The sequence below is a fragment of the Kogia breviceps genome, chromosome 11, assembly GCF_026419965.1.
Source record: "Kogia breviceps isolate mKogBre1 chromosome 11, mKogBre1 haplotype 1, whole genome shotgun sequence".
NCBI classification, from domain to species: Eukaryota; Metazoa; Chordata; class Mammalia; order Artiodactyla; family Physeteridae; genus Kogia; species Kogia breviceps.
The window spans coordinates 67,911,971-67,934,030 of NC_081320.1; the positions used below are offsets into that span (position 1 = coordinate 67,911,971).

General features: G+C 35.5%; 1 protein-coding gene across 1 annotated transcript in view; it reads left to right on the forward strand.

Annotated features, from left to right (window-relative positions):
• Positions 1 to 22,060, forward strand: part of LRPPRC (leucine rich pentatricopeptide repeat containing) — a 108,398-nt gene that overhangs the window by 53,963 nt on the left and 32,375 nt on the right. Inside the window, exons 22-26 of the mRNA XM_059079400.2 lie at positions 686 to 771; positions 2,177 to 2,384; positions 10,365 to 10,489; positions 10,978 to 11,084; positions 21,469 to 21,537. Coding sequence (XP_058935383.1) covers positions 686 to 771; positions 2,177 to 2,384; positions 10,365 to 10,489; positions 10,978 to 11,084; positions 21,469 to 21,537 — 595 coding nt within the window. The remainder of the gene's footprint in view (positions 1 to 685; positions 772 to 2,176; positions 2,385 to 10,364; positions 10,490 to 10,977; positions 11,085 to 21,468; positions 21,538 to 22,060) is intronic.

A 22,060-nucleotide genomic window follows, 5' to 3' on the forward strand; every position in this document is an offset into this window, starting at 1 on the left:
ATAACAGTGGTGATGGTAACTATTTTATAAAGCTTGTTAAATATTCCACTTTCTGTACTGTAGGGTAAACAAAACTCTGTCCATTTCTAAGGTATCTTTGGTTTCCCATCCTGATACATTTGCCAAATAAAAATATGTTTTTCAGGGGTATTTCAGTATTCATGACAAAGTTAGAATCACCTTAAGTGCCATGATACAAAAGAGTTCCTTATTGTCATTTGCAGATGGAAAGATGCAATATATATGTAGTGTTAGATTTTTACTTCGTCACTTTGAATATAATTACATGTGGATTTGTATATGGCTTCAAAAATAAACCTTAACTGGGCTTCCCTGGTGGCGCAGTGGTTGAGAATCTGCCTGCCGATGCAGGGGACACGGGTTCGTGTCCCGGTCTGGGAAGATCCCACATGCCGCGGAGCGGCTGGGCCCGTGAGCCATGGCCGCTGAACCTGAGCGTCCGGAGCCTGTGCTCCGCAACGGGAGAGGCCACAACAGTGAGAGGCCCGCGTACCACAAAAAAAATAAAAAATAAAAAAAAATAAACCTTAACTAAATTGTAGAGACCAATGTTAATAGCAGTTCAGACTCTGATGAGTTTTTGAAAAGTGATCAAGTAGATATTGCAGTCCTTTTAACAGTTAAACAACTTCTAACATAATATAAATATGGCTTTAATTTTTAGTGACCGTTTAGATTCTTCTGCTGTCCTTGATACCAGCAAGTATGTAAGACTTGTAAAAGTATTGGGAAAACATGGCAAGCTCCAAGGTAAGTGTCAGCACATAAAGGAAACATGTGATGCAAATATCTTGCCACTGGAATAACATGTGAATTGATACTAATGGTATATCATGTCTTGCAAAGTGCTGGAACACTTTGCATACAAATTTGCATGTGAATCCAGCCAGAGCTGCATGGACAGTGTAGGCCATTAGTTTTAATGGATTGGCAAGCTTGTCATTTACATTTGCACAGCTCAGTGCTTTTTGCATTTCTGTAGCTAGTTTTTATTAGCATTGCTGTTTGGTTTGAGTTTGAAGATCATGACTTATGGCACAATTTGCCTATATGCCTGCACTAATGGCTTTGTTATTGCTTAAGAACATTAGAAGGCTGAACATAAAACCTATAAATATAACCATTATTCAAGAATATGAATTTTGCAGTAGTCTTTGTCTTCGCTTTTAATAACGTTAACAAAATGTATACTTTAATAAGGTTTTACATAGAAGTTTGTGGGGAGAGCCTAGCTGATTATATTGTTGATGTACATACTCTAACTTTCTCATAGTTGAGATAATGCTAAACCTAATGTAATTACACTTGATAATTCTTACTGTTTGCTTGTTTCTTTCTCATTGGGCTTTATTTTGAAACTTTTTTTAACCTCCCTCTCTTCCTTTTATTCCTAGAGAAGATTTTAAAAAAATCTTTATAGTGAAAAATGTGTGGAGAAAATATTTGATTTGAACATTGAATTTTTTCCTAGGAAACCCTTCTAACACAGAAAATTCTTTATGAAGATTAGCCTGCTTTTTAAAAATTATTTTCTGTAAAATGGTCAAAACATTTTGTTTGTGCAATAATTAAGAACAACATTATAAAAATGCACTTATTCCATATCCTAAAATGTTTGTTTCTGCCTTCCTAATGAAGCTTAATGAATCTAATGTATTAACATGCAGTCTTTTGGAAAGCTTTCATTGGCTCTGCTTGGCTAATTAGTATCGACATAGCAAACAGGCCCTATCGGTATCAGACCATTAGTCTGGCTGTATATACAGTGTAAACACATCTTTATTATCTGGCCTCCTGACAAGCCATCTGCTGAAGAAACAATGGTGTGATTTAGCAGATGTTAGCTCTGAACGATAAAAGCATCCATTTAGGAGGATCTTACAGCTATAGGGCAGACAGTACAGGGTTATGTGGTGCAGAGTGGGCACACAGTCCCTATCTATAATTTGTAGTCAAAGTTGCAGGGAAATGATAAAACCATGCTATTGTGGATTTATAATTGTAGTCTCGTTTAGAAATGCAAGTAGTAATTAACTTGAAATCGGCATTATACACTAGAATTTACATTCCTGCTGGGCTTGAAATGCTGTTTTAATAGCAGTTTGTTTTCCCTACATGAAATTACCTAAGGGTCTTTTGTGCTACTTCATTGTAGATGCTATTAACATTCTAAAGGAGATGAAAGAGAAGGATGTTCTTATCAAAGATGCAACAGTCTTGTCCTTTTTCCACATCCTAAATGGCGCAGCTTTAAGAGGTGAAACTGAAACAGTAAAACAGTTGCATGAAGCCATCGTGACTCTAGGGTTAGCGAAACCATCTACCACCTTAAGTTCCCCATTGGTCACCCTATATCTGGAAAAGTAAGTTAATTTAATTTTCAGTTTTAAATGTTGGCATTGAAAGAATGAATCTAATCCTTTGGGGATTATACTTTGTAAATTCTCTGGTGCTGTGGAAGCCTTCGAGGTTATTCACCACAAAATAAGAGGACTTCTGTGGAGTAGGTGACCTTTAAAATCATCAGCCGCCATGTGGTCCTGTGGATTACTTCTCAATGGAATGATCTATGGTGATTTTTTTTTTTGTGGGGCATGTGATGATATTACATTAAGCCAAATCTAGTTTTTCCCAGTTTTGAGCCTTATAAGTGTTATTAATAAATATAAGAAAGAAGTATTCTCTGGGGCTTTTGATTATGCTTCATGACTGTTATTCAGGTAATGATGTGGCAGCGTCTCTTCATTGCTCCTTTCCTCCATGTAGTATTTTAATTGCATGTACCAATACAGTAGTTATTCTAGCTTCGATAAATATTTGTAGAAGATGTCTCTGTGTCTTCTGGGAAGAAGGTGAATTTTGTTAATAGGGTGAGATTTACTGAATTTGAAAATTTTTACGTTTGGAATGTTCATGTTGGTGCCCAATTTAAGGTATTTTTTCCAGCGCAAATCATAAAGTCAGCCTACTCTCTTGTAGTGAGTGAAACATTTTAGTAAGATGATAAAGTATTCTTTTCCTTTTGTGTTTTTCTTTTCTGTTTTAAAAAATTTCTGAGATCTTACCTCTTTGTCATCTCTTCCATGGTTTAATGCAATTTTTAATCTGCTTATTTTGTGATTGTGATTTTCTAATTTTAGTTTGGATGTTGCCGTATCAGTGTCAGGAGAAAAGTAAAAGATAAATCTTAACGGTTCTCATATTCTTCCCACATTTCTGGTTGTTTTTCTTTACTTATTAGGGGGTATAATTAATTTAATATAATGAATGATTTCGTATTGAATTTAAAATGTGGAATAAAAATATTTCTTAACTAAATATGCACACACATACATGCACATAAATGTTTTATGAAATAATTTCTTTGCCATCCAATCAAAAAATAGTTTATCAACTTATATGATTTGGCTAAATCTTAACCTCCACAATCTCAGCATTACATCTTTTTAAAGAAATAGTGATTCAAACAATTATTGTGTTATTGAGTTCTCATGTTCACAGCCACCTTTATATAGAAATCCTATAATTAATATGCTTCCTCCTAGAATTTTTTTGATTGTTTAAAAGACCCATCTCTGCAAATTGCATGTGGAGCTCTGCATAGGGATTTGAAAGAAATGGGCCCAGTGCCCAGAAAAATTAGGCCCTCCTCCGCCACTGGGCAAAAATAAAATAACAATGAAAATGAGGCCATGGTAGAAAAAGTATCTTACAAATAGAAATACTTTGAAGACAGGAGATACAAAAGTTTTCCAGAAGACGTCTGCAGGTGGGGCTCATGAACCAAGGAGAACTTCCCCCAAGGGAAAATGGAAATGGCATGGGATTCAGATGTTAATGTGGAGCATAGTCTTGTGCTTCTGATTTTACAGTAGTCAGAAATTTGTGTGTCTCAGTAAAATCTGACTGTCCCTGTTAATTGGGCTAGAGAAATCTAAATTAGTGTCTTTTATGATTTTTTTTTTTTACTACTTTCAGATACAAAGAGAAATTACCTTCTATTTTTATTTACCTGAATTTGTTTTTGTTTTTTGCTGTCTTTGCTTTGCAGAGGCAGTTTCCATGACAGGATCTTCAGTTTCATCTGTCATGATAAAAAGGTTTTGTTGACTCTTCTAGAGTCAGGAGAATAATTAAAAGGAGATAAAGGAAATTTCATGTTTAGCAGAAAACCGTAGTAGCACTCCTGGTGGGGGCTAAGTTGGAGGAAAACATTGACTTTGCAACTTATTTTCAATTGTGTTTTCCCAACTGATGGAAGATAGCTAATTAATTCAGAATCAGGACAAGTGCAGTACTAGGATTAACTACGCTAGCCTGCCCCCAAATCTACATGTATTTGATTTGATTAAATATGTTTAATCTTCAATAATGTCAGGTAATTGGCCTCAGCAGGTATGAGCTCATCTGGAGAATGAGGCTTTTATTCAAACTTGAGGTAGAATTATGAGAAACATTTCAGAACACTTTACAAAATCTTCATCCTTTCAAAGGCAAGCATCTTTTTGGAAAGTCATTGCAAAGACTCTGAAGAAGGCTGTCACTTACAAATTGTAATTCTGGAACAAATTCGCGAGGTTGAGTTCCTTAGAAAGATATATTTAAGATTCAATAGATATTAATTTTGGACTGACTTTTCCAGCATTGGATAAAACACAGGAGAAATTTAATATTGTATCAGTTTGTTACTTGGATATTGTATTAAAAGTTTTACAGTTATGAAAAATAATACATTTTGTTTTTATTCATTTGCCAAAGGAAATCCAAAATAACAGGTTTGCAAAATTTTGAAGAAGTTGTTAATAAACTAATCTGATTTGTATTATCAAAATAATACTTGCACTGAAAAGAAAAGATGTATGCTGAATTGAACAAAATTTTCATGTGTTTCGTTTACATTGGGACTGTTCTGTAAGACACATGTCTACATGTAGTCCGCATGAATGTTAAACATTTTCCATTGTAACTACTTAAAAAAAGTTTTTTTTAAATTGAAATCGTGCCTGATCCAGAAAGATGACCTGGATCCTCCATATTAAGGAAGAAAGAAATGCTTTAAAATAGATTAAAAGAGCTTTTGATTAGTCTTTATGCTATGATAAAGGAAATAAAATTAAGGAAATCTGGGCCATTAGTTTTAAAAGCATAAAAATTTGTATGATGCAGTTTCAGATTCACTTGTATAGCTGATCCATTTTGGTTTCATTTCATATGAAAAATACCTGAAGCTGTTTAACTGGAATATTTAGTGCAAATGATCAAAGAAGCTTTAATTTCTGCTTTCCATTTAGGATTTTTCTGTGCTGATTTGTGCTATAATCTGTATATACCCACATGCATTTCATTTAAGTGAATCATGGACTTTGTCCATATAATCCTCCCAGAACTCTTGCTAAATTAATCTTGAGTTCTTCATAAAGGTCACAATTTCTTTAAGATGAACCTATACCAATACGTTTTAAAACTCACTGTAACACTTCAATATGTTGCAGAAGTGGGAAATACACTTTTTATAATGCCTGTTATTCTGTCACATACATTCCCCTTCAATTTTGGCATCTTCATTTGTACTGGATACTTTTATTATTTATGGGAATGCTCGCCTTCTAGAGTAAAACTCTTTATGTGCTGAAGGGAAATTAAGGAGGTTTGGCTCTTTTACTCCATTATTGCAATTAAGAATTTAGCATCATCAGTGCCAAAGGACAAAAGTGGTTCATTTGCCCTAGGGGGACAGGACAGTGATAAGATGATTTTTCGTCAAGGATCATTGGGTCGTAATTAAGTTACATTCATGGCTATTGCTTTTTGAAGGATGATTGGTAAATGACAGGCTTCATGTGCTTAGTACGGACAGTGTTCAGTAGGGTTTTTTCTCCCTCTGTCAGAAAATCCTGTTGAGCCTGATAATGTAAATGTGGCATTTTATTCTGAACAAAAGAGCAGGGAAATGAGCTATCTTGTCTAATCATTCAGTTGTTTAACACCGACTTCCAGTTTAGACTCAATTGGCTGGAAAGCACTTGACATGTGAAGTTAGTGCTGTTCCGAACGCATGTTTGAGTAAATTTGAAAGTAAGTGACAGCTAAATTGTACCTAGGGAAATTACAAAGCCTTCAACACAGTTAATTTTTTGGGGAGGATTAGTTGTAATTGCAACACCAGTCTCCTTGAAGATTCCGCATTTATAGATGATGAACAGAAAAAAAAAACATTTAGCTCTTTAAAGGGCTGGTTCTCTTCACAGAATAATTTTTGTGAAGTCGATGGTTTCTCCTGAATTGATTTCTTTCTACACTGAACATCTGCTTAAGATTTATAGAATAGTCAGTTTTTAGAGTGTTAAGGTGTTTTTTGTTTCCCCCTCCCTTGTTTTGAACTTTTTTCTCCCCTAAAGCCCTTCTTTTCTCCAGTGATTTCAGATTTTGAGAGCTTTTCAGTCAGTAAGCTCTTTAAGTAAATCGCCACTTCACTAACACTTTTATGCATAATGTTGAAGCACTTTATTCCAATTAAAAAATTAATACTTGTCATTTAAATTTTTGATTAAATTGGAATTTATTTACTACAGGTAAGGAGACTTAAGTTTAAAGCTACCAAAAGGTAGATAGATAGTTGTCACTGGTTGTTCTTGTTCAAGATTGTATGAAACACATTTGTGATTTTTACAGTTATATATAAAGGAATTTGAGTTAGGAGGACTTTGTTTTCTGGTACCTTTAAGTAGATATTTTTATGATCAGCCTCATATAAATGTTATGTCCAGGGTTTGTTTTGAGTTAATTTGCATCAATCAAAAATATTTTAAAATGGTTGATTACTTTTTATTAGCATATATAGTTTTATTTATGAAAATCACTTTATGTGTATCATTGAAATACTTTGGGGGGGTGTCTAGTCATTGAAAATATCACAGTGGATTTTTCTTAGAGATAATAGTATGTTATAGAGTTGATTTTCACTTAGTATTATTTGAGGTTTGTGAAAGCAGTGGCTAAATTTTTATCAGGATTGGACTTTTAAAAATTTGTGACCCGTTTGTATATAAAGCTTTAGGAAATATGTATGTATACTGAAATAAGCACGGAGTAAGTTTTGAATCCAGAATTAATGTTTTCAACAAGATTTCTTCAAAGGATTATTGTTATTTTAGAGTAGAGTTTTAAATCAGTTCTAGTGTTTTAAAGTGTACTAAGGAAATCACAGAATCATCTTCGGTCACAGAAACTAGAATTACACTGATTGATAAAGTCTTCCCCCACATTTTTGGGTATAAGGCAGTTTCCACCTTTTTCCATTTGATATTTTACTGCACTTACTGATTTCATCCTGCCTAATAAAAGTGGTATTTTCATGTGATGATTTTTTCTGCCGGTGTGAAGCATATGAGATGATGAACCTAACAAGCTCAAGTTCATAGAACCTTGCATTAGAGTATTAGAACTGGGAGGGAACCCAAAGGTCCTTGAGTTCAACTGTTGTGATAATCTGCTTTCATCACCCCTTCTAGAAATGTGTCACACTGCTGTAGCCAAGCTGCATGTAGTACTTATCAATTGGGATTGAAATTCAAAAGTCCTATGAGTATACAACTATTTTCACAGCAATATGAATTTTGTATACTTTATCATATCTTTCATTTCCCTCACCCAAAGTTTTCAAGCTTTAATAGGAAAGATTAATGATGGCATCAAATCATATGAGGAGTGGACATTTTTATCTCTTTAAAGTGACGTGATCCAACCAAACACAAGTCAGAATGTAGATAATAAGGACTGAAAAGAAACGACTAGACCTTAGTTCATTTCTGTCATCAGTAAGCACACTTTGTACAAAATATTTCACTATAGATTTCTAATTCATTTTGTTGGCAACCTGGGGTCAGTGACATCGTTACTTAAAATTACTAACAGATATATATGAATTATTTCCATTTTGCTATACTTGTCTTTTCTGTTGTTGTTCTGAGCATGTATAATCTTCAGAAGCATATATTTGGAGACCAAAGACTATTAACATGTCTCTTTGATTGACAGAACAATTATTCACTCATTTATTGATAGCTTTGACCTAATGTAGGGAAAATACAATTGAGACAATATTATCCTAGTTTGGGAATTGATCTGAAAAAGCAAATTATACTGCTTTTTAAAAATCAGTGCGTGTTAGTTTTTCTCTTAAAAATATTTTGGTAGTTTTCCATTAAATGGAATTGTAGAAAGGTAATAACTGAACTTGTATCTGAAGCAAGGGAAAATACTGATTATATAAAGCTTTATATCATATGTGGTAGCTACTGTAGCATTTCTCTTGTATGACAGTAATCTAGCCTGCAACATCTACTTGCAGTTTTGAAATTAACCTGTAATTTAGTCTTCACCCCAAATGACAAAAATTCAAATGACTCTGTGGGGTGCCGGAAGATGCACTGTAAACAGGGCTTAGTAAGGGGATAAGGTAGAGTTCCATCAAGATAGGCTCATTTTCACTGTGTCAGTATTATTGTAGTAAAATTAATGCTTCTTCATGGTATTTTACTTTTTTTAGTACAGTTTAAAATCTTAATCTAGATAAAATAGTAATTCAATCTAGGGCAACATAACATTTGTATAATGAACCAAAATGTTAGGGCTTCAGTGGAAAATTTTAAAAGGCTTTCTTCTTTTTGAAAATTGTTGCACATGTGAGAGAAATGTGTTTTCTCCACAAAGATTGTCACCGTTGTCGCTACTTGTACTTTGGTCCATGTCTCTAACCATGCTTCTTTTTTTTAATACATTTCATACTTTCTTTTCAAAAATCTTTAATTTCTTATTCCATATTACACCACCTTATTAGGTTAAACAAACAACATTGCTTTTACTAGAGCATAATGTATAATTAGATGTACTCAACTGAAAGGGGGGAGTACAGGGACCTGATGACAGTGCCTTTCTCTGTTTACCTGGTGGCCTTAGGCTAATCAGTCAATCTCTAGATGCCTTAATTTCCTCATCTATTTAAAAATAAAGGAAGGTGGCAAGTAGAATTGGATCACATAATCTCTACAGCTTTTTCAAGGTCTTAATAAGTTCTCATACTGTCATTTTCCAAGGGAAACAGTAGGTTTTGAGGACCCACAAGAATGTGTTTCCACACTCTTATTTAATAAACTGACTTAACGAAAATATCTTTTTATTTTAATTAACCACATAGAGAAGCTTTGATTTTATAATTGGAAATAATTTTTAAAAGCTTACCCTCTAATGAAAAACTTTTAAAGAGTTCTAGAATTCACCAACCCTAAGAATATCCTAGGTTTAGCAATAGTAAGTTTCTATATATATGAATCCTAAAGTTACTTCTTCCTGGGACTTCCTTGTGGCGCAGTGGTTAGGAATCCGCCTGCTAATGCAGGGGACACGGGTTTGAGCCCTGGTCCGGGAAGGTTCCACGTGCTGTGGAGCACCTAAGCCCATGCGCCACAACTACTGAAGCCCGAGTGCCTAGAGCCCACGCTCCACAACAAGAGAAGCCACCTCAATGAGAAGCCCATGCACTGCAACGAAGAGTAGCCCCTGCTCACCACAACTAGAGAAAGCCCACATGCAGCGACAAAGACCCAACGCAGCCAAAAGTAAATTAAAAAAAAAAAAGTTACTTCCTCCTTATCTGGAGAGGCAGCAGTATGAAACATATGATGAGAAAGATGAAAGTGCTTGAAAATTTCTCGATGACTGTTGATGGACATTTAATAAAGTTTCCCAAATCTGGAATTATTGAGGACCATAAACACAAAGTGGTTGGAAAAAATATTTGACAGTAGTCCTTGTTTTTTATTTTTATTTTATTATTATTATTTTTTGCGGTAAGCGGGCCTCTTACTGCTGTGGCCTCTCCTGTTGCGTAGCCCGGACACGCAGGCTCAGCGGCCATGGCTCTGCAGCACGTGGGATCCTCCCGGACCGGGGCATGAACCCGTGTCCCCTGCATCGGCAGGTAGACTCTCAACCACTGCACCACCAGGAAAGCCCAGTCCTTGTTTTTAGAATGATGCATTCTTATAGCAATTTATATATAATCTGAGAGAATGCCTTCATCTTTTGGACTTTTTAAAGAGTGCCATTTAGCAAGCAAAATAATAAAAGATGAAGTAGGGAAAACAGGGAACCACTGATGATGTCTGTACTCTGAACATTGATTTTTATATAAGGATTGTTTCTTGTATTTTTTTTTTCCAATTTGGCTTCGTAATATTCTACCTTAAATAAAACTCACTCGTGTACCTTTTGACTGGTCATTGTATAGCTCTCAAATTAATTAGATATATTTTATTCATTGTTAATATTTTGATGTTTCCAAGGGATGACTTACCTACTGCTCTAGAAGTCACGATTGACTGCCATGAAAAGTATAAAATACTACCAAGGATTCATGATGTCCTATGTAAACTGATAGAGAAAGGGGAGACTGATCTAATTCAGAAAGGTTAGTCACCTTCTAATACGTTAGTGTTGTTAGTTTTCTTTTTTCCCCTCTTGCTTATTTAATCTTAATGTGTTGCTGTGAAGAGAAAATTTAACAGGAAGGCAAGCACATCCAGAGAAACTTTGTTACACTTTTGAGTTGAAAAATATCAGGTAGATTTTTAACATTATAAATGTACTTGATTTTAGTAACTTAATTTTGAAAAGTCACCCCTCTTATTTTTTGCTCCGCTTCTTGATGATCTGCCTTTGTGAGATTTTCAACCTTATCCTCACCAATACTCTTTGAAGCTAGTCACAGGTACTTAATGTCATAAATGTATGCTGTTAGATAAGGAATGTGACAGAAAATTGGTTGATTTAGCTGTAACCTTTAAGTTATTCTAAATATTTGTTTTAAAGATTTCTTGTATTTGTTCAGAACTCTTCAAGTGATACAGTGTTAGTCTATATTTTGTCTTCTAATATATTTTCTTCTTTCCTCTCTAGCAATGGACTTCGTGAGCCAAGAACAAGGTGAAATGACTATGCTGTATGATCTCTTCTTTGCCTTCCTACAGACAGGAAATTACAAAGAGGCCAAGAAGATCATTGAAGTATGATTTTTAACTACAGTATTCTAATTGTACAGCTATTTAGACTCTTAATTAGAATATGTTTACAAATTTTAACCTTTAATTACACATGTTCTGATTCATGTTAATATAATTCAGTCCCAATAATGTGGGGTGAGAGGGGAAGACTGGGCCAGCTTCTTTATTGTATATAATTACAGTTCAGAAAAGGCAGCCTGGTTGTATATTGAATTTGTTTCTTCACTTTGTTAAATTCACTGTTATATATCAAAATGATATTTGCATATTAAATCTTGGATTGTGGAACAATTAAATTAAACTGGCATTCCTGGGTGTAAAGTTGCTTAATCCTCTTTGCCAAGGAATTCTTTGTTCTTAAAAGCAGTGGAATTTAATTTGCTGCAGACCATGCGAAGATTTATTTGTAATGCTTGTCTATAAGTTAATCAGCCAAACAAGTGCTGTCTGCAAGTGTTTGGCATTTAATTTAAAATTTCTTCTTTTTTTCCCACTGTGGTAAGCAGCTTAAGGGAAATGGTAGGTGACAGACCTGGGCTATTTAGGATTAGTATATTTTATCTAGGCTTGATTGAAATTTTGCTTACTGAAATTGATTAGTATATCTAGGCTTGATTGAAATTTTGCTTACTGAAATTGATAAGTCAAAGGGCAACTATAAAGTCTGTCCAAATTGTGATTAATTTCACTATTAAACAATTCTGTATCTCCTAAAAAAAAAATCATTTCAGAGAAGATGGACCCATCGCCTTAAGAAACATTACTTTTAATGTGAGTAAAATAAACTTGTAAATACATCGGTGATCATTTTTCTCTCAGATATCCTTTACTGTTACTCCATGTCTTTTCCCAAAAGTGCCCATGGTGGACGAGACATAAAGGTGGTGTTTGGCCTCCTTGTTTTTATGTTGATGACTGCTTATAATGGATTTGAAAATACAGGCACACATCCCAGAAAATTATTAGTTTCTCTTGACATTTTTCAAAGAAGAGAAAAGTCTAGTATGAAAACGGAGGACTGTGAAATTAATTCAGAACTTTCTTATCTTTTTGTCTGTCTTTAACTCAATCTGTCCTCCTGTCGGAGGGAAGTGTGGAGCATGCTGTCTTGGACAGGTGCTTCTGTAGCTCGAGTAGTTTTTTTGTATTTTCTAGAAAATGTTATAAATTCTCTCATCGCAGGTGCACAGTGTATGTATCTGAAAATGAGGGAAGCTGTCTGCCTGTTGAGTTCTGTACTCTGTATGCATGTTATCAGTATTAGTAAGGCACTGATCAGAGCAGAAATAAAGCTCAGGTATTCAGATAATAGTGATTAGAGGTTCTACAGCAGGAAATCATGTGCCTCTCTTTGTGTAATAAGCAAGACATAATAGGAAGCACAAAAGGCATAAGAGTGGGTTCTCCTTTTTTCATCTACTTGCTAGTGTGATAATGAATAAGTTACTAAACCTTTCTAAGCTTCCTCATCTCTAAAAGGGAATATAGTATCTTTCTTTAAGATTCAATCACATAATGTATGTGAAGCAGCTTGTGTGTTTCCTGGATTATGGTAGTAATCAATATTATTAATTCTCTTTGCCCCTTAAAGGTAGAGATTGTGTTTTCTTCATCCCACATAATTCATAGTATGATGCTTAGCATAAGGTGCATGTTTGTCACATGAATAGGCGAGAGGAGGCTGCATCTGATTTACTTTAAAGCTTTGCCAATGTACAACATCATTGAGTGTAATCATTTAGGAATGGCTGTCTACTGATGACACAGTTTTTATAGTGAATGTGTACAGAATTGCTTAAAGGATACAGAATAGCTTTACAGAAGCCCTCTGCAGTACCCTAGGGTAGGACAGCAGGGTGTGCAATATATGGAAATATACTGAAGCACGTTTTTAGGGTTTTTTTTTTTTTTAATGGTTAGTTGGAGTTGAATTAAAGTGGGAACTTGATTTTTTGACTATTAAAATTCAAGACCTGGAGTTCTCATCGTTTTCTAAGGGTTATTGGAAATATTAAAAGTAATGAAAATTAATAAACTAGCACTGTATCACCATATGAAAGAATATTATAAATACTGAGCAACATTTTTATTATTCCCCAAAACGCAATAGTGTCTTATCAATGGGTAGATTCACTAGGATTGAATTTCCAAAGCAAAATATACAATAAAGCTTCTTTGTATTTGAAACATTGTGGGAGATAAGATAAACCAAGTTATAAAAATGGTCTCATTAAATAAAGAGACAAAATTCAGTGTATATATGACCTGTGTGTTTAAAATGAGTTGGTATACATATATGTGTGTGTGTATATATATATATATGTTTTAACATAGTTTTATATTTTATTTCTACCCATGGATTATTGCCGGAGGGTGGAATTATAGCTGGTATTTTCCTATATACTTTTCTGTATTTTCTGAGTTTTCAGTAATGAGCATATGTGTTCTTATTAGAGTGTTATTTTCTACTAAAAGAAAGAAAAGTAAATAAGACTTACATCCACCCTCAGGGAGCTAATGTGAGATTAATATGTGAAGATAATGTCTATATAAGACTGAGAAGTGTTGAGGGCTGTAAGAAAAATACAAATAGTTCTGAGAGTTCAAGAGAAAGTTATTCCCAGTGTAGGAAATTAGGTAAGACTTCATTGAGTTATGGGGTTTAGGGTGTGGCTTGATGGATGTGGTAAGTACTGTTCACATTTGGGAGTTTGATAGTGTTGGGCAATGTATTAAAGGTATTAGAGGTAGACAAAGAAGTAGAAAAGGGAAGTCTCTAAGTAGTTCCTTTTTTTCTCCAGCTTCATTGAGATACAAGTGACATTTAACATTGTGTAAGTTTAAGGTGTACAACCTGTTGGTTTGATGCGCTTATATATTGCAAAATGATTACCACTGCAGTGTTAGTTAACACCTCCATTACCTCATGTAATTACCATTTCTTTTTTGTGGTAAGAACATTTAAGATCTACTCTTAGCATCTTTCAAGTATATGAGTGTGTGTGTGTGTGTGTGTGTGTGTGTGTGTGTGTGTGTGTACGTGCACGCTGTATTGTTAAGTATAACTGCCATGTTGTACGTTAGATCCCTGGTACCTGTTCATCTTAGAACTGGAAGTTTGGGCTTCCCTGGTGGTGCAGTGGTTGAGAATCCGCCTGCCGATGCGGGAGACACGGGTTCGTGCCCTGGTCCGGGAAGATCCCACATGCCGCGGAGCGGCTGGGCCCGTGAGCCATGGCCGCTGAGCCTGTGCGTCCGGAGCCTGTGCTCCGTAACGGGAGAGGCCACAACAGTGAGAGGCCCGCATACCGCAAAAAAAAAAAAAAAAAAAAAAAAAAAAGAACTGGAAGTTTGTACCCTTTGACCAACATCTCCCCGTTTCTCCCCACCCCAAGACCCTGGCAAGCACCATTCTATGCACTGTTTTTAGGAGTTCAGCTTTTTTAGATTTCACATGTAAGGGATATCATACAGTCTTTCCGTGTCTCTGTCTGACTTATTTTCCTTAGCATAATGCTTTCATGGTCCATCTTCATTGTTGCAAATGGCAGAATTTCTTTCTTTCTCATGGCTGAATTGTGTGTGTGTGTGTGTGTGTGTGTGTGTGTGTGTGTGTGAGTGTGACTTGCAAATATTTTCTCCCATTTCATAGGTTGCCTTTTAATTTTGTTGATTGTTTCTTTTGCTGTACATAAGCTTTTTAGTTTGATGTAGTTCCACTTATTTATTTTTGCTTTTTTCACTTATGCTTTTGTGTCTTATCCAAAAAATTGTTGCCAAGACCAGTATCAGGGAGCTTTTTCCCTGTGTTTTGTTCTAGGAGGTTTATGATTTCAGGCTTTATGTTAAAGTCTTTAATCCATTGCAAGTTAATTTTTGTAAGTGGTAAAAGATAGGGGTTTAATTTTATTCTACTACATGTGATTTTCTAGTTTTCCCAATACCATTTATTAAAGAGACTATCCTTTTCCTGTTGAGTATTCTTGGCTCCCTTGTCGAATATTAGTTGACTATGTATGTGAAGGTTTATTTCTGATTCTGTTCTATTGGTCTTTGCTTCTGTTTTTATGCTAGTACTGTTCTGTTTGATTACTATAGCTTTGTAGTATAGCTTTAGGAAGTGCGATGCCTCCAGCTTTGTTCATTTTCAGGGCTGTTTTGGCTATTTGTGATCTTTTGTGGTTCCATACAAATTTTAGGATTGTTTTTTTCTATTTCTGTGAAAAATGCCATTCAGAATTTTGATAGGGTTTTCATTGACTCTATAGATAGCTTTGGATAGTATAGACATTTTAACAATATTAATTCTTCTGATCCATGAACATGGGGTATCTTTTCATTTATTTATGTCTTCAATTTCTTTCATCAAAATCTTATAGTTTTCAGTGTACAGATCTTTCACAACCTTGGTTAAATTTATTCCTAGGTTTTGTTTTTTTTTTAATCATTTTGATCATCTTGTGGATGGTATTTTTTTTTTCAGATATTCTGTTGTTCGTGGATAGAAATGAAACTGATTTCTATATGTTGATTTTGTATCCTGCAACTTTACTGAATCCGTTGATTAGTTCTAATAGTTTTTTGATGGAGTCTTTAGGATTTTCTGCATATAATATCTTGTCATCTGCAAACAAAGACAGTTTTATTTCTTTCTGATTTCTTAAATAGTTCTTTCATCCTGGGGTATAGGATTTATAGGAAGTATTTTGTAAGGGTAGATTGTTCCCAGAGACCCTTCAATATCAGAATAAGCAGGCTTGAGTTCATGCAGAAGACAGTGAACTCTCAGCAGTGTTAGAAAGAAATTTATACTAGCAGAAGAATGTGTGATAGATGAAAGGGGATTTGGGACAGTGAGATTAATAGGATCTGAATTAGGATAGTGGTTGTAGGGATTTTAAGACACTTTACTCAGTCATCTCAAATGATATCTAATAATTGAAGGATAGTGACCTTAATTAGCAGAAGGTATGGTGAATTAACAGAGGCATACGATCATCTAAGCTCTGACTTGAGAGAAACTAAGCTCTAACTTAGATCTGATACAGTGTCTCCCATCGTGAACCCTTATAAGTTGGCATTGGCAGATTTCGTCACCTAAAACTTCCTGGATGAAGTCCTTTAACTAAGGTGGTTGATAATATTTGAGTGGCTTAAAAAAAAAAAAAAAAAAAAAAAAAAAAAAAAAAAAAATATTTGAGTGGCTTCCCAGTTTGACCAATTTCCCCTCCTTCCCTCTCTCCCTCCTGCCCTTCAATAAATAATTATGGCTCACATCTTACAGTCTTGTTCTAAAGATAGACCTTAAAAAGATGAATCCATAAAATGAAATAATTGCTGTAACAGAAAGTGCTGTAGAAAGCATCTGTTTCAGACTAGATCTTTCTGAGGAAGTGATGTTTGGGATGAGAACTAAAGGATGAACTGGGACCCAGCGACATAAAGAGTGGGAGCAAAAGCATTTCACTTAGAGGGCACTGTCTGTGCAAAGGCCTGAGAAATTTTGTTATGTTTTTGTAGATGGTACCTCTTTTATGGTTCATAGTAGCAAAGATTTGGACTAAAACCCAGGCCTCCTGAGTTCTAGTCCCATGCTCTTTTGCTAGAAATTATGATAAAATAGGGTGGTATTTCTTTGTTTTAAAAAAAAAATGACTTCATTCTTTCGGCCAAGTGTCTTTTAAGGTACTTCATTCACCTCCCAGGAAAGAAGTGTTGCAGGTCATTTAAATAAATTAACAGTTTAGATCATTCATTTTGTGTATTAAGACTGGAGATTAAGTCCAGAGAGAGATGATAAAAACAAGTACAGAAAGTTAAATACTGACATGAAATGTTAAATAACCATATTAAAGGCTTCTATAAAGAATTATATCATTTAATTTTATTCTTAACCCTTTGAGCAGTTCAGTAATCACTTACTGATTGCCTGCCATGTGCCAGGCACTAAGTTCTCAGGATACAAACACAAGGATGAGTAAGAGTCTGCTTTAAACTTATTTAGCATTTCTTTTGCTAACCTCATCCCTTGAGGTTCAAACCTAGATAACAAGTTAACCAATATTGGTAACGTTTTTATACTTCTCAAATGATTTTCATGTACATCTTCATGTGAGCCTCACATAACAACTCTGAGAAGTAATTAGGGCAATGAAACTTCATTCAGTTCAGGATGTGAGTGTGGAGCTTATTTAGTTAGTAGTAGTCATGGAATTTGAAATCACGTCCTGATTTCACATTTTCTGTTGGTTCCCTTACACCATTTCTATCTACCTCCATGATCTCTCTTTTTTAAAAATTGAGATACGATATATTTCGTAAGTATAAGGTGTAGGACATGTTTATTTGATATATTTATGTATTTCAATACAACCTCCATGATTTCTCGATCCTTAGTGTCTGAACCACCAAAACAACTTATCGTTTCTCCAAACTTACTCTTTCTTGACTTTTCCCCCTCATCTTATCTGCTATTACCCTTCCATCACACTTCAGACAGAGTAAATTTGCTGTCTTCTCAGGGGGCAAAACCCTTCTTTTTATGATTTTGCCTTTAGGACCAAAAGTTTGGATTACAGCAATCTCCCAACCTTTGTTCCTCTTCCCTTTGTTCTTTAATAGATCAAATTCAGGGTTTTATCCTAATTTGCCTTCCTTAATAAGCCAGAATGGATCTTATATATAAAGAAGGGATTTTAGAGCTAGTTTCCCCTTCCAGCCCTCGAATTTCAAGAGATGTCAGTTCTCATGCAAAGTCATACCCCCCTCCCATGAGTTAGTTTACTTAGTATTTTCTGTAACACCTGGATCATATTTAGTTAATGATAGTTAGACTGTTAGTTTGGCTTGTTCAGACATATTTTCCTCCTTAGCAGATCACGGTCCTTAAGTCTGTCTCTGGAGATTTTACAGAAAAGGACAGTTATTGAAAGGTTTAATAATTTCCATGATACCCCTTTTTCTCCTTGCTCTCCTGGCTGTGGGGATAAATAGTTGCGTTCTTGCTGTTTTTGTTTGTCCCATACACCTCGTGCACTTGATTTTCCTCCTACTACTCCAGCCAAAGGACATGAAACCAGAGTAGTTGTTTGTTTTCCATTTTCCATTTCTAGTAGTAATGGTAAGAAAACTCAGAACAGGTAAAAATCACTATTTCAGTTAAATTTAAAATGATTGCCTTTAAGATTGAGTTCGAAGTAGAAGAATCTTCATCTGTTTTCACTTTAAAGGTAATAATTACTTGATCCTATTTTCACTAGTATACATCGAAGCCTATTATGATAACAGCAAATTTACATCAATGTAATATAATGAAATTAATGAAAATTATTTTTTTATTTTGGATTACTTTTTTTTCTTATACAAGTGAACGTAGTACTGAATTGGAACTTCACAAAGAGTGTTTTGAAGCACAGTAACCCAGGTGGAAATAAACATGCTGTGTTTTGGTTTTGGTGTTTGTTTGTTTTTATTTTTGCCTGCATTGGGTCTTCATTGCTGAGTGCGGGCTTTCTCTAGCTGTGGTGAATGAGGGCTACGCTTCATTGCAGTGCACGCAGGCTACTCATTGCAGTGGCTTCTCTTGTTTCAGAGCACAGGCTCTAGGCACATGGGCTCAGGAGTTGCGGCACATGGGCTCTAGGGCACATGGGCTTCAGTAGTTGTGGCGCATGGGCTTAGTTGCTCCGTGGCATGTGGCATCTTCCCGGATCAGGCATTAAACCCGTGTCCCCTGCATTGGCAGGCGGATTCTTAACCACTGCGCCATCAGGGAAGTCTTTTTTTGTTTTTTTTTTTTAAATTACAGTAATTACTTTATCCTCACTGTCTATTAAATAGATTGTATGTAACAAAAACAGGAAAAATTAAGAGTTGAGTTCATTGTTTTAATTAAGCAGTAACAGGTTTTGGATAAGTTATATTTAGCATCCCAATTAGAATTCTGTTCTCCATGTTTTATTACATTTTTCATTTTTACTTTAAATTTGCAATGTTTAAAATTCAATAAGATGTTAAGAGATAAGCCAGAAATGTAGACTATTACAGCAGCCTAGGAGATTTAGTTAATCTGACCTAGATGTTCTTTTGATGATTGAGATTTATCTGTGAAAACAGTTCTCAATTTCAAAATGAAGCATAGGAGTATCTGCCGTATAAGTCAGTTGTCCTGCCAGTGACAGGCAGATTAATCAGCCACAAAAAGGAAGAGTTTGCCATAAAAGTTGTGCTAGTCAGATGATTGACATTTGGATGAGCCCCATAATATTGAAAGTTATAAGTGAATGTAGCTCTTGCATTTTGCCATGTTCTAAAGAGGATTATCTAGTATTTTTTCAAGGGCTTTTTGTATACATTTTATGTTGGCTTCATTTTCAATGTAATGCATGTGAAACAAAACAGATAATGTGAGAAAATCCTTGAGTAGAAATTGGGTACAAATGTAAATATTAATGATGTTTGAGAATATATATCAACAGTTAATTTATTCAACATTTATTTCGTGTATCGCAAAATATGGGTACTTGCACGGTTAGAATGAGAACAGTTATACAACTTCTTCTGTACCAATTTTTCTGTCATTCTACCAAAGCTCTGAGATGTTAGTTCTTGTGTCAGTTTTTAATTTAACATTGTACAATACTATTTTTTTAAAATGTATTAATTTAATTTAATTTTGACTGCATTGGGTCTTCGTTGCTGTGCATGAGCTTTCTCCATTTGTGGCGAATGGGGGCTATTCTTTGTTGTGGTGCGCGGGCTTCTCATTGTGGTGGCTTCTCGTTGCAGAGCATGGGCTCTAGGTGCGTGGGCTTCAGTAGTTATAGCATGTGGGCTCAGTAGTTGTGGCTTGTGGGCTCTAGAGCGCAGCTTCAGAAGTTGTGGTGCATGGACTTAGTTGCTCCACGGCATGTGGGGTCTTCCCGGACCAGGGCTTGAACCCATGTCCCCTGCATTAGCAGGCGGATTCTTAACCACTGCGCCACCAGGGAAGCCCCTACAATACTATTTTTAAGAAATAAAAAGTAATGAGGACTTATAAATAAGAGATCAGATTTGAGGGTTGCCTAGTGTCATCCACAAAACTGAGTGGAGAAAACAGTAAACCTACATCCTCTGGACTGGAGCAGCCAGGGTAATGAGTATGTTGTTTTCTTATCGTAATGCTGGGATTGAAATGTAGTATTTAATAGGGAAGCCCTATTACAGATGATGAAAATACTGGAAGTAGAGTGACAGATCCTTGGAATTATACGTGAAGTGGTTTGTCTTTTATTTCAGTATCCAGAATTGTAAAGTAATTGTTTTGAAGCCAGAGTTATTGACTAAACCTTAGTAATTCCTAATTGAGGCTATAACATACATCTCAATTACTGAAATAAACTAAGACTATGAACTAATTTTAAGTACTTAACTTGTTTTTAGTACTTAGCTCTTTAAACATTTAGTTTTAGATACTAGGCAAACGTGTGCTAATCAGAATAATTTTTAATTTATTTATTTATAAATTTATTTTATTTATTTATTTTTGGCTGTGTTGGGTCTTCGTTGCTGTGCATGGGCTTTCTCTAGTTGTGGTGAGCAGGGGCTACTCTTTGTTTCGGTGCGTGGGCTTCTCTTTGCAGTGGCTTCTATTGTTGCAGAGCATGGGCTCTAGGCGCACGGGCTTCAGTAGTTGTGGCACATGGGCTTAGTAGTTGTGGCTCACGGGCTCTAGAGCACAGGCTCAGTAGTTGTGGCGCACGGGCTTAGTTGCTCCGTGGCATGTGGGATCTTCCCGGACCAGGGCTTGAGCCCGTGTCCTCTGCATTGGCAGGTGGATTCTTAACCACTGCGCCACCAGGGAAGCCCCAAAATACTTTTATCACTGAGTTTTACAAAGCATGTTTTTTTAAAAGCCATTGGTTTTATCATTGTGACAATTGTTAATAAGTCAACATAACATATTAATAGTTTTTGCTTCGTGAATCTGTTGGGATCTCTGAAGTGTGTGTGTGTGTGTGTGTGTGTGTGTGTGTGTGTGTGTGTGTGTGTGTGTGTGTGTTAATTTGACATATTTTGGAGTTGATTTAGTCCATCATTTCAAGGTTTCTTTTTGAGCTACAGAAAGCTTAGCCATTTTTAATGATTAAAGATTTACGGAATGAAAATTGACCTACAAAGTAACGTTTTGAAATAACCCGAATCTTCTAGACACTGGTGAAGTTCAGGTTGTTCTAATCCTAAAGGTCTTTGATAAATGTGGGATTAAGGTATAGGTTTCTTTTAGTATATACATTTGGCAGGGAGGAAGCAGGGTCATTAGAAGGAAAATTATTTGTGTTTGAGGGAAAATTAACATTTAGCTAAAGTCTTACGTTGTGTGCTGTATGATTATTTTATTTTACAGACTCCAGGCATTAGAGCTCGGCCTACAAGACTTCAGTGGTTTTGTGATAGATGTATTGCAAGTAATCAGGTTTGTGTTTAATTTCTGGTCTCACTCACCTAAAACTGTGAGTAGAAAGCAAGTGTCCTACATGTTCTGTGAGCATTTGGGGAATTCAGGAGATGCAGCATTGCTTATCTTGGTTGTTTTCCAAATAAGCAATAGCTTAATTCTGGTTTCTGAGGTCCAGTGGACTCCCTAAACATTTTAACTTGGGCTCTGAAGATTTTAGCTTGCTTCATTCTACTTGTTGGTTTGAGCAGGCTAATGTTTCTTTGGCAATTTAAATCTGCTTCAGTCGTTAGTGACCAGAGGAGTCACTTGATGGGAGCCCATTGGAGTTTCTACTTTACCTCTACTCCAGCACAGATATCTGTTCACATCCTGCCAAGAAAAAGCCACAGGGAAAGAGGAGTTTAAAGTTTGGGTAGAGGAATATTCCTATTAACAAATATAGATATACTCACTGAGTCCTCCACCCTGAATATATTTGAATTCTACAGAATGCTCCTTTGTGGAGGGTCCCTCAACTAGATAGTTATTCATGTGTGTT